General features: G+C 40.7%; 1 protein-coding gene across 3 annotated transcripts in view; it reads right to left on the reverse strand.

Moving 5' to 3' along the window:
- The window catches only part of CLPX (caseinolytic mitochondrial matrix peptidase chaperone subunit X), a 19,407-nt gene extending 6,650 nt beyond the window's left edge, over positions 1-12,757 (reverse strand). For 2 of the 3 annotated variants that reach the window (XM_041468840.1, XM_041468842.1), the window contains exons 1-7: positions 12,601-12,757; positions 8,875-9,035; positions 7,427-7,544; positions 2,929-3,083; positions 1,953-2,112; positions 740-781; positions 86-262 (exon numbers count right to left, since the gene is read on the reverse strand). In XM_041468840.1, the coding sequence (XP_041324774.1) occupies positions 86-262; positions 740-781; positions 1,953-2,112; positions 2,929-3,083; positions 7,427-7,544; positions 8,875-9,035; positions 12,601-12,670 (883 nt within the window). In that variant the 5' untranslated portion in view covers positions 12,671-12,757. The remainder of the gene's footprint in view (positions 1-85; positions 263-739; positions 782-1,952; positions 2,113-2,928; positions 3,084-7,426; positions 7,545-8,874; positions 9,036-12,600) is intronic. The other variant, XM_041468841.1, reaches the window with a different exon arrangement.
- Positions 12,758-13,097: the final 340 nt, after the last annotated feature.

Raw genomic sequence — 13,097 nt, forward strand, 5'->3', positions numbered from 1 at the left:
TGAATAATCACAGAAGAGGAAAATCACCCATTAACAACAAATTCCATGAAAAATAGGACACCTATAGAAACACGCAGCTGTATACCTGATCCAGTTGGTCCAAGCAGCAAAATATTACTTTTTTCAAGTTTAATGTCATCATTGGCTGAATCTAGTACTTCTCCTCCCCGTTTTTCCTGAGGTATCTGCTGGTTCATCTGCTGCTGCATTGATGCTCCCAAAGCATTACCATGTGGACTGATTCCAGCAATCTGCAGGAGTTCTGAAGAGAACAATAACAGCACTGTTTGAGCACCAACGAGGTCTGTCACTACTTTAGACACACAATAACAGCAAGCTTCTTCTGCAAACCCAGAACTCTCTCTGTACAGAAGCTTACAGAGAGGAAAGCAACAGAAATACAGTACAATTATTACACAAACAGCAGCTCCAACCACACTTTTGCAGAGGCATATAGGAAAATAATTTCCAATGGCACAGTGGATTACCTAAAAGCATTCCTCTACATTAAAAAGCAAGAGAAATTTTCACTCCTTACAAATTTACTCATTTTTACTCTAATTTCTTATATATTTTTTTTAACATACAAGAAGAAATAAACCCAAGCTGTGGATTTCCATGACAAAAAGTACAAGCACTGGACTTCACCCAACATTTCAAACTAGCAGTCACTAAAGACTCTTCTCCATGTCATAAAGTAGGTATTGCAGAGGAGGACATGAGGAGAGGGTTCACTTACTTGTAAATCTGTACTCATCCTCCCGTCTTCTGATTTCTAATTCTAAGAGAGAGGATGAAAACAGTCATAAAAAAATAAGGCTATAAAAGCTTATAAGTTCTCCACCTCTTGCCCTCTTCTGAATACATCACTGTCTATGAATGTATTTCTGACAAGAAATCCCCAGAAGAGCTATTTTTATTGCTGTCAAAATTAACCCAAAACCCAAATTGCATGTTTTTGAAATGCCAGCAAGCTATCTACTTCTAAAAACAACAATCTATTACCTCTAATTAGATTTTCACTTTAAAACCAATTATAGAAGGGAAAAAAATGGAATAACAATTTTGGTTTGAAGAGGCTTCCTTAAACTCTCCCTGAGTGTAACAATGTTCCTTGTTACAAGACAGAACTCTGAAATATGTAAACATTCACATCAGTCTCTGTGGGTATGGACCATGTTATCTCCCTGTGGAGGGTCAGGAAATTCCTGGTGCCAGGTACACAACTGCTCTCTTACCATTACCAGAACAGTGCTAACAATGTTCCCTCCTCATTTAAAATACTTATGTTAATTCAAAAAAAAGGAGATTTATATGGTAACTTTTGCAAGACAGAACAAAGCACCTTTCAAAAAAACCACCCAAGGTACACTTTGAGTCAGAGATGGTAACTTAATCCTACTTCTAAAAATAAATTAGATCAACATAGCTACACACTTACTCAGCAGCAAAAGTACTGCCAAGAGTAACTCCATCTACACCTGCTGGACATGGAACAATACTGTGGTGACCAGCAGATGCTGCCAGCAGGAGCAAGGCACGTTAGAAATCCAAGTACTCATCAATTTACCTATGCAAATATCACCTTCCTGATCTGCATTGCTGCTTGCAGATTCAGCAGCAGATTTACCTTTAAGTAGTAAATGAGATTAGAAAGAAAAAATCAGGAGACTCACTTTAGAAAGTTAAAGGAGGATACCCCATAATATGTATCAGCAAAAAGGGCTAAGCATTTAATATGGTAAGCACCATAAACCTTCTGCTTACCATTTAAATAAATCACAGAAGTTCACAGTGAAAATTATATTTAGTAGAAATTCTTATAGATCATTCAATTCTTATAGATCATTTCAATTACAGAACATCTAGAGTCAGGGTAAAATCTTTCTCAGATTTCTCAAGAGCCCTGAAATGGTAATTTATGGTAGAAAAATACCAAATATCATACAAACCTCTTGGTGTTAAAGAAGTCTGTTTCTCAACTTCTGCTTGCTGTCTCATGTTAGATGGGATATTATTGTAGATTCTCTTGTAATGATTATACACAGCAACTGAAAGCACCTTCTTGGCAAAACACTGACCAACAACGTATTTGTCGAGGTAGTTGTAAATCTGAAAAACAGCTCCATCTCAGTAACACTTCTAAACTGTCTTGCAGCAAAAAAGGAAAAATAGTATATTGTGCCAAAGACAGACTTTGGTCTGAACTCTTACAGACCTGAGAAACAGAAACTAACATCTAAAATGCAAAACATATTCCTGTTGATAAGTTTACTTAAAAACTGTGATGCTTACACAGACTCGTATTGTGTCTGTCAGTTCTGCCCTACTAATACATAAGCCCACTGCTATTTTCACCCAGATTTTTAAGAGGAACAGAAATTTTAAGAACACTTATTTTCTTAAAAGAGGCCTATCAAGGAGCTGCATGCAGGTTCAGAAACCATTACAGTCCACCAAGAACTGAGAAACATAAAAGGCTTCCTCACTAATCTCCAGAGGGAAACCAAGTGACTTCAGAAGGACCATGGCCACAAGTTAATCAGCTACAGCTCTCACCCAAATCCACACCAAATAAAAGGCTCTGCAGCTACAGAAAGAAGCTGCCAAAATAAAAATACAGAATGCAAGGCCATAGTGAGAAAGAAAAGTTACTAGGTTGGTGAGGGCTGAGGTCAGCCTCAAGGTCAAAGTAGAAAATGAAACCACAAGACAGAGAAAAACAGCTCCAATACCTTTATTGGATCTACTTGTTCCCTTTATCAGTGCTCTGCTGGGTCACACAGCTCACAAAGGTTTAATCTTGAGCTAATCATCTTTATTGGTTGTTGCTCTGTCCCAGCAGCCCACTGCACACCTGATGCAGATTAAAGGAAGCATTTCTCCATGCTGCAACAGGAGGGAACTCTGGTGGAATTCAGAACATACCTTTTTCGGTGGAGGTGGTGGCTTCTGCTGGAATGCCAATTTCACAGCTTCTGCTGCTGACTCAGGCTCTTTAATGATGCTCTTTTTTGTGTCTGCCTCTGACAGGACAACAAAAAAGTGGTGACACTTTTCACACTTCACAAAACGGGTGGAAGCTGCAGAAAAAGTCAAACAAAACAGTAAGAGGAATTGCTTCTGTCCAAGCTCATCACACAGGACAAGCACCTGTAAGACAGCACAGCCTCTCTGTGTTTACACAACACTTCTCCCTCACTCACCTTAGAACATTTAAAAGCTACTATTGGCCTATGAAATTTGACACAGAGGGAACACATTTTGCCCAAAAAAATCAGAATGCTGGGCAGCAACCAGACAATGGATTAAACACTAAACTCCTTTTGATACTCATCCAGTAGCATCACACTCCTGAGAGAGACAAAATTAATGAAGGCTTTAGCTGTGCAGGAAATGTTCCTAACTCTCAAACTGACAACAAAATAAAATATTGTGGTTAGGCACAGACTAAAGTGCAGGGAAGCAGTCTAGAATATCAAAGACAGCATTACAGGAGGGCTCTGGCAGCTGCTGCTCTCTGCATCCCTCTGGCTTTGGAGCACTGTGGATCAGGCCTGAGTCACCCAAGCCTGGGACACGGAGCACAGGGGGGGCACCCAAAGGGCTCACCCCAACAACAGGCAGCTGTGGTATGCAACAAACCATCAAGGACTTGGATGTTTTGCAAGATCTTCTGCTTATTTATTTTTACTGTCAAGACTAGGACAAATTTCTTTCAAATTCCAAAAGCTAAACCCTCCTGCTGCTGGCTTTGTGAACTATGTCTCAAGAAATCTGCAGAGGTTGGTTTCATAAGCCTGAAAATGAGAACCTGCATTGCTCTTCTTTTCCTCTGGCAAAGCAAAGTTGAAATAATAAAAACAGACAGTAGAAAAGAATAATAAAAGTAATTCAGAATAGACCCTTTCTAGCCATATTATTATGCTACTAAATGCAAATCATGAGCAATAGGATACATTTAAAAGAAATATACTAGTAAATGAATTTAATTACAAGTTAAGTAACTGCAGAAAAACAATGCCATGAAAACTTCAATGTCAGAACTTCTGAAATCATAAAAAGTTTTTAGAAAATGGCTTGAACACTGTAGCAGCAGCTGACTGTAACAACACCCTCTAGCAATAAACAAGCTGCTTATTTATAACTTGTTGTCTCCCATAGGACTGGCACCAGCAGAAGAGGAGTGGGTGGGGTTTTTCTTACCAATAGTCCCACCTTACACCTGGACAAGCAAGAACAACAGATTACTTTAAGAATATAGCAACTAATACTGTGACCAACACAGCTTTATTAACTTTACTTCAAAGAAATTCTGTGTTACAGCCTGGAAGTTCTCCTGGCAACCTTCCAAATTACTGTTATCTGCCTCATGGGAATGTGATGGAAATCCACTTGCACAAACCCATTCCTCTTATGTAACTATTACTTAGCAAGGATATTGTAGGGGAAAAAAACAACTCAACCTTTCTCCCAGGGCTCACTCAAAACACCTGTGATATTTGTGATGACTACAGTGCCATGAGGCTGCTCTCCTTCCTTATGCAAGGCTTATTTAGGATAGAATAGCCATGGGAATGGTTGGTGCCTTTATAGAGCCACATGAATGATTTAAAAACCCCAGAAAATAAGGAGTGGACTGTAAGAGTACTATGGGGCATCTTCACAAAAAAAAAAAAAAAAAAGAAAAAAAAAAAAAGAGAACAAAATTGAGTTGCAGGCAACTTTGCTAATCCTAAATACTGTCAGGTTTTCTTATGTTCTTTTAGCAAACACATAAAAGCACAACATAGAACATCCATGTCAAATTACCTCCCTGTCATTAAGGTGCCTGCAAATATTTCCAGTGTGCCAAAATGCAAGTTAAATGTTGTTTTGCATCAGACAACATTGCCACAGAGGCTGCATTAGCAAAGGCATTTCTGAAGTCTGTGTGAGCTGACCTTGCCAAAAAGAAATGGCAGGTTTTTACAAAACATACAGGAAACAGAAATAATCAGAGGATTAAAATTAAAAAGAGCTGTAGGGTTGAGATAATGGGCTGCTATCAAATTGCTGTAAGGTAAAAAATAAACCCCAAACCAGGAAAAAGAAAGCAGGGAAGCTTCTGAGTGTGTACAATAGCAGGGAAGTGCTGCTTTGGAGGGTGGAGTAACCTGCTGGCATCAGGTGGAGACAGTAAAACTGCATCCAGATAAGGCTTCTTATGTCAATCAGCTTTCAGCTATTGGATTTCACTCCACATCTGAGGATCAAGTCTTATTTCACTGATCACAAACTGTCCTCACAGACTTTCACAACCCAAAACAAAACAGGAGCTGCTGAAAAAGGAGGGCAAAGCAAAATAACTTTTTGTTTGCCTCGTGTTTTCCCTTCATTGTTAATTACTGGAAAACCATTGCCAAGCAAATCTTTCTGCAAGATTTGCAGATACAAAGAGAAGCTCCATCAAAAACAAACCCCACTGGAGAACCAGCCTGTCACAATGCCACTCAATGGCAATTAATTTTCTAATGAACATGGCTTTTATTCAGTATTTTGCTTCCCTGCTTCTCTCAAAATGACAGAAAATAAAATATTTAAACTGAAACAAATGCTAATAGCACGTTTTCCTTTGGCTTTTAAGGCTTTGCAGGTTGGCAATTCTAACCAGAACTGTGCAAATTCATCATTTTTCCTGACTAACAACAACAAAAAAAATAAAGTTACAGTAGGCTTAATACAACTTGCAACCTATTCATTTTGGGCAGAATTGGACAGATTTATTTTTCTTAGTTTTTGTTTTCTTTTTTCAAATCAATTTTAAGATATTTAGCACTTCTGTTTTCCAGCTGCTTTATAGAGTGTGGTTGGGAAGCAGTTTGCTCAAATTAACAGAGTAAACCAGAATAACACAAGTCCAGAAAAAACTTCACCAGGACTCCCAGGAACCTTGGAAAAAAGTGGGTTTCCAGTCCCAAGCTGTTTACAAAACCTGTGTTATTCTGATGCTGCAACTCAGGTGGGTTCACTACTTGGGAATTTTAAATTGTATCTATCAATACATGCTCTCCCATAGTGTTGGTATGAATAAATCCTGTTCCCAAGGAAGTTTCCAGGCACGCTTAAGTGTTCCCAACAACACTGAGAAAGCACTAAATCACATCTCTGCTTTCCAGGGATTGTTCTGGGACAATGCTTGAATGGTATTTCCAGACAAAAGCACAAACTGCAGCACCAAGGGAAACACACCAGTGAAGTGAGAGAGTTTCAAAAACATCTCTGCCTGCTCATGAATCACAAGAAGGTAAATGAGATTAAAAATCCTTCTAGTTTCCAACCACACCCAGTCCAGGGAGAAACCACACTGAGCACCAGACAGGATCAGATTTCCAGTTCCATGAATTCGTGCCAGGTTTTGCAGAATACCTTGTTGCCTATAGTTTCAAACAAACTGGAAAAACAACCTTATTCCTGGGGAGAAAAATTACTGAGGACTGATCCTTTCTCTAAAGAAATATACTGTTATTGCCATAGAACTGTCTTGTGATTCATTGTGACATTTGATCATTTTAAATACTATTTCATACGAGTAGCAGCAAATAACAGCACATCCACTCATTATTTTTGCCAGCTGTTATATGAACAATTGCTGAACACGTTTATGCTGACCTTGTCTTAAGCCTCTTAGTGCACAAGTCTGATTATGACTTGGTACTTGCTCCTTGACCTCACCAACTAACAGTGGGTATTTGCCTTCTGACAAAAGTTCTTGTTTTCTAATCTGGTCTCATTAGTGCTGAAATAAAGTATGAAATATCTTCAAGACTGATAGAACCTAAAGAATAAAAGGCATTAATTTGGATTATACTTCAAAAGAAAAAAAAAAAAAAGGAGCAATTGCTGCTGGAGAACAAGCATTTTGGATTTTCTAGCTGGACTTTCCAGCCTGTTGTTTGGAATGTATTATAGCTCTGACTTTGCCATGGAAGACTGTTCCAGTAAGCCATCTGTCACACACTAATTCCTCTGCTGGATAAGCACTTTAGTTATAGTACATGCAGGATTAAAGTTATATTATTTAGGAAAGAAAGGACAGTCATTACAAATGCACATATATTAGGTATATACTTATATAATAGAGATGTGAAAGTACCTGTAGTTCAAATGGTATTAAGTATAAAATGCCATGAACTATTTTAAAAATGCATTTCACAGATGCAATGTGAATTCCACTACCACATCCCCACACATCATGAGAATTACACAAATGTACCCACAGAGACAAAAAATGTTGGTTACACCAACCAACAAGGCCAAACTGAGCATAACAAAATTTCTGACACCATGTAATTAGGTAGGCTGCCACTTAGCTATCAGGACTATGTAAAATCACAAAGTCACATCTGTGCCTATTTAAAACAAGGAAGTTTTAAGGAAAACTTACACACAAAGGTCTCCACGTGTGTGCACAAGTCCCCACACTTTGGGCAGCGCAGTTGGTTCCCTCCTTTCCCAGAGCTTCCAGAGCTTGACTTTTTACCACCACCCTCACCAACAGATTTCTAAAAGAGATTTCCAGACAATTAGCCCCAAACAATGGAGCTGGTACAGCAGGTATTTAGCAGTGTGCTTATGGAATCAAATAATTTGAATTTTGCAACAGCTGAATGACAAAGTAGCTATTGTCAGGATTTTTTAAAAGCTTTGGATACACAGAAGAATGTGACATAAACACTTGGAAGTGTTTTACGTTTGCAAATTATTTACAAATACATCTGCATTTCCCAGGTCTGCCAGTCTTGGGCATGCCCATGGAAGAGGTATCCCACACCTGCCTTAGAGCTGCTTGTCTGGCACTAGAACAGTAGCAAGCTCTCTTTTAATAATGTATTTTGATGTTTTAATGCCAGACAAGAAAACAAATCATATTGAGAGAGTATTTTTTATGTCAACTGCGTGGAGTCTAAGGGTTTCTGAAGCCACAGCTCCTCTCACTTCCTTGGCAGGTGCAGCAATCTATGCTAAAACATGCATTTCAAAGTGCTTGGAAATACTGCATTTTTTACTTATATCTGTATCTATGCCTTCATACTCTGATTAATACAAGTTATTATATTTTAGGAAACAGCAAAAATCTCTCTTCCCATTTCTAAGGCAGTTCTTCATTTTTTAAACCTGTCTTGCCTACTGATTTCTCCTTACAACCCTTTTCAAGAAAAAAAAAAATTATTAATTTATCTTTTTATTTATTTTTTAAAAAGTTTAATTGCACCTTCAGAACAGACCTGTGTCACCAGGACAGTTCCTCAGGTTCACAACACACCATACTAAGGCAAAGTTATTGCCTGTGAACTCTCAAAATGTTATTTGCTGACTAAAGAGCAGTTTTATTCCAAGGTAATCATTTATCTGAAGAAGCTGTTTATTAACTATAATTACAGAGAATGACTAGGATAAAAATAGACTACTACTGACTAACAAGAGGTGAGCTCATGTCCTCACTGACTTGTCTTACTTAAGACAAACCAGTTCTTAACCCAGAAACATTTAAAATTTACTTTAAAAAAGTCTGCTTGGGAGCAATAGCTCTGATTACTACTCTTTCCTGAAATCCTGTTCTTGATTTATGACATCAAGTAAATTTTTCAAGTTTACACTGAGCAAAAAGACCTATAAAACTGGGAAAAGCATTGTGGGAATGTTGACAAGGTTTATCTCCTAACAAATTCACAATACAATTTATTTTTTCTTCACTGCCAGTTGCAGCAATATGAGGGATTAGAAATGTCAGGAGTTGGCCAAAATGTCAAGATTAATTTTAAGTTAAAAAATTTTAAAAATGTAAGGGACATTTTACATAAATTACTGAAACCCCCAGTTTGTGGAAATTACCTTGCTTCCATCTCCAGAACCATCCTTGCTTGCACCATCCTTTGAAGCAAAATATGCTGGTGTTTCTGAAAAGTTTCTAAGAGGAATTCGTTTTAGAGAACAAGTTTCAAAAGTCCCAAGTTTTCCTAAAACGGGGATGCGTGTTCGACCACAAGTAATACCTAAAAAAAAAAAGAAAAAAAAAGAAAAAAAAAGAAAAAAAAAGAAAAAAAAAGAAAGTTAAATATTAAAATTCTCCTGTTTTAATTCCATGGCCACCAAATCTCAGAACTGATTTACTTTAAGTGGAACTTAAAGGTTTTGGCAACAGAATTCAGCTCTGAACAGGTTTTCATTATCCAAAATAAATGATCTTTACCACCTTAATGTTCACCTTGTTGAAAGCTACCTTGGTTGCCCAAAAAAGACTCCAAAATAATTTCAGATCCTCTAACTTCAGACAACTGAGAGTCCTGTTATGGCATGAAATAGGGAACATCCCAGTTATGAAACTGATCCTCAGAATGATAAACACAATCAACTTACAGCTTTTATTGTGAAATAATAAAGAAAGAAACCTTTGAAGAGTCTCTATTATGCACAAATCGGGTATTTCAGACTCAATAACTGCACGGCTGGATCTGGCTTTCACTTGGGAACTCCACTAAAAATTAGTTTCCAGGAATTTGAGGCACCTCTTGGCACCAAGAGCTGTGCAGAGGGAACCTGAGAAGCTGTGTCCTATTTGGCACTCACCGACCGGCCGGCACCGGCAAACTCAGCGTAACCTTCACTTTGCTGAAATTCCTTCTTGCCAACATGGAAAAAACCCTCCCTGTGAAACTAAACAGCCTTTTCCTCCTCTTGCAACACGGGCAGGATTGCATTTCATGGCAGGGTATGACGTGAGCCAACATATGTTGTGCTTGTGATTTCAACATCAACAACAGCCTGGGATCTGTATCTCATCTCTCGCATTTAAAGTGGCAAATTTCTCACTTGGCTCGCTGGTTTTGGTAAGGACTCTGTGCCCTACTGACAGCAGAGCTATACAGCAACAAGGGCAATTACAGACTTGCTGACAACACACAGGTTTATTGTTATGGGGATGAGAGAATCCCATGGAAAATCCAGAAACTCTTCAAAAAATAAGAAAAGGAAAGAATGGCAAGAGAAGCACAGCTCGTTTGCTCTGAAAGAGGAAACGACAGCAACCAAGAGATGGGAGCTGAAAGAGGATACTCTGAAAATTCACCTTGTTACTATAATAAGAAGGGAGAAAAATAAAGAAGAGGAACCTAAATTTACCAGGAAAACTCTCACAGGCTCTGCAAAGCCACAACAAAGATGACAGAGTCAAATGAGATTTGAAGCTGGTTTATTAACTTACATGCTGCTTACTGAAGATGACTTGTACTATTTTTAACATCAGTAAAAATTAATCTTTTAATGATCTCTTAACAGCATTGCTTCTGTCTGTAAACGCGAGGGAGGAATAACAATCAATGAGCCTCCCCATCTTAAATTCCTCTGCTGAGTGCCACTGCAACACATTTTAGATTACACAGGGTAAGCTACAAAAACATCACAGAAAACTTGAAAACACTGGCTGGCTCTCAGAAGCAGTTGTGTCTTTTAAGTGAATGTGCAGGGAACTCTGACAGCCCCGTGTGCCAAGTGCACTTGTCAGTGAGGAACAAGCTGTGGGGAGTGTTTACAATGCAATAGCTGCTCTCAGCAGCTCCCCGGCTTGGAGGCTCATTCCTCTGAGATGGTTCCTTCACTGAGACTTGGTTTAGGAATGAGAAAATACCCCTGAAAATCCAACAATGACCACCTCGCCTCGCTTGAACAAAACCTGGAGTCACACAGGTAACACGGGGGGATGTGGCCTGAAGCACTAACACAGAAGCTGAAACATTTCATTCCTCATTTCAATTCAGAGTGCTCTTGTGAGACATTTCAATTCAGAATGCACTGAGCACTGCACGGGATGAACTATGAAACCTTACACAGCACTGAGTACTGAGCTGTGAAGACTAAACCAGGGGAAAAACACCATATTAATGCTACGTCAGCTTGTGGCTGAGCACAAAAAGCCTCACGTGCTTATTGTGAGGTCTGAGTGGTGTTTTTGGACAAAATATCGTTGTATAATTACACAATGAAGCAATAAGAAAGTTATCACTACGACTTCCTTGAGTCAATAAGCCCAGAGGGAGATTTCCAGGGGAAATCAACATTCCAGCCCAATGCCTTGCAGCTGCCACTGAGGGATCCAGCCTCTGATAAATGTTCCAACATGTAACATCTGGCAGGATGTGCTCACACACACCTGGCAGGGAGGCTCAGGTGATGGGTTTTTTTGGAGCACTGACTTCAAAGGACGTGTCCCTAACGTTGCTGGCAGCCATGGAAACGATCCAGGGTGCTGGGATTTGTGAGTTAAGAAACGATGGGAAGCTCCTTAACACCTTATTAACCTTTAATTGATACTTGACAGAATAAATACTGACTTTTGGGGCAAGCCTGGGGGATCTTGGAGGCATCTACTGCTCAGGAAAGTGACAGGGACACAGTGACAAACTGGAACTGTCCCACATAACACTCGATTGATCACATTGATCTGTGCACTCTGAACTCTCAACTTTGCAGCAACCAGCAACAGCAAACAAAGCACCTGGCAGATGACACAATTTAATAGAAAAGACACACAAAAGTGAGACACATTTATTTTTAAATGTAGCTTTCATTGAAAGCTGATGGATAAACAAGTGTATTGCTCTATCTGCATTTTATTCTCATTTGCTCTTTTACACAATATTTTTGAATCTTAGATCTGACCAAAAACCCCACCAATTTAAAAAAAAAAGATAATTCTGCAATGAATTCCAAAGAGTACTTGCTTTAAAGTCGGTTGTTCCATAGGGGTTGCATAAGGTCAGACAGGCTGGGTTTGAAAGCACAGGTTAGAACCTTTCAGCTGATATCTGAGAGAGAAATGAAAGGCACCTACAAAGAGTTAACTCACCTCTTAAGGGCAGTCATGATCTCTGACTCATCAGGCTATTGCTCAGGGTACAGGAATTGAAAATATTGTTGCAAATGTGGCAACAGAGAGATTTTTTCAGCACAATTTGGGAGTGCTCTACCTTTCACCCAAAGCAGCACAGGGTTTATCTGCTCTCAGCACCCCCGAGAACACCATGAAAAGGGTAAACAAGGAAAAACAGCAAAAAAGTAACAACCTCCCACAGCCCTCGATTTCCAGGGAGCAGCTGGCACAGTCTCGTCCTTCTACCAAGTTGGTAATAATTAATTTTGCTAAGCCCATCTTTAGGAGAAATATTTCAAGTTCAGACTACCATAAAGGTAGGGTTTTAATTAGTTAGGGCAATTAAGCCGTTTTTAATCCAATTAAACACATTTACTCGCGCTGCAGAGTAACACACGCCGGCCGGCAGCTGCCGAGCATCGCTTCAGTTGAAATAAACTCGATTCTCGCATTCCATCTCCCCTCAGCGAGGGCAAACTCTCCCCCAGCTCCACAGCTGCCCTTACCCCAGCCGCACCAAGCGGGTGACCCCAGCAAACGGTTAAAAGGAGGGAAAAAAGGGAAAGGCCGCCGCGTCCCGCCGCTGTCACAGCGCGATAAGGGCAGCGGCGGGGCCGGGGCTCCCCTCAGGGCCGCGGCGCGAAGGGCCCGACCCCGCCGGGCCCGGCGAGGGAAGGCCGGAGCGCGGTTACCTCTGCGGGCGGAGGGCAGCGTGGAGCCGAAGAGGCGGGCGGCGGCGGCGCAGCTGTGGCAGGCGGACATGGTGCAGCGGCCGCGGGCCCGGCCGGCTCCCCCCGCCGCCGACAAGGCCTCGCTGGCGACGGTCCGGCCCCGCCCGCCCCGGTAACGCCCCCGTGACGGCACGGCGCGTCGCCGCGGGACTGCAGATCCCAGCGGGCATCGCGCCGCAGCGCGCCCCGTGTGAGCGCACTCGCCACGCGGAGAGTCATGGGAAGTGTAGTCCCAGCAGTGAATGGGTGCGCGGGCGCCGCGTGGCATCGCGGGAAATGTAGTCTGCTCCCCGACTTGCTCGGTCCTGTGCGCACCGTCCAGGTGTGTTTGTTCCCTGTGATTCCGCTCTTTAATTTATCTTTCTAAATACGATGTGAGAGGAATATTTCCCTTAGATCACAGAAATGAGGTTTTTTAAAGGCCTTTCATGACAAGATCAGGCTGAGACGGGAGAAGA

Source organism: Pyrgilauda ruficollis, unplaced genomic scaffold (assembly GCF_017590135.1).
Source record: "Pyrgilauda ruficollis isolate IOZ18807 unplaced genomic scaffold, ASM1759013v1 scaffold23, whole genome shotgun sequence".
NCBI lineage: Eukaryota > Metazoa > Chordata > Aves > Passeriformes > Passeridae > Pyrgilauda > Pyrgilauda ruficollis.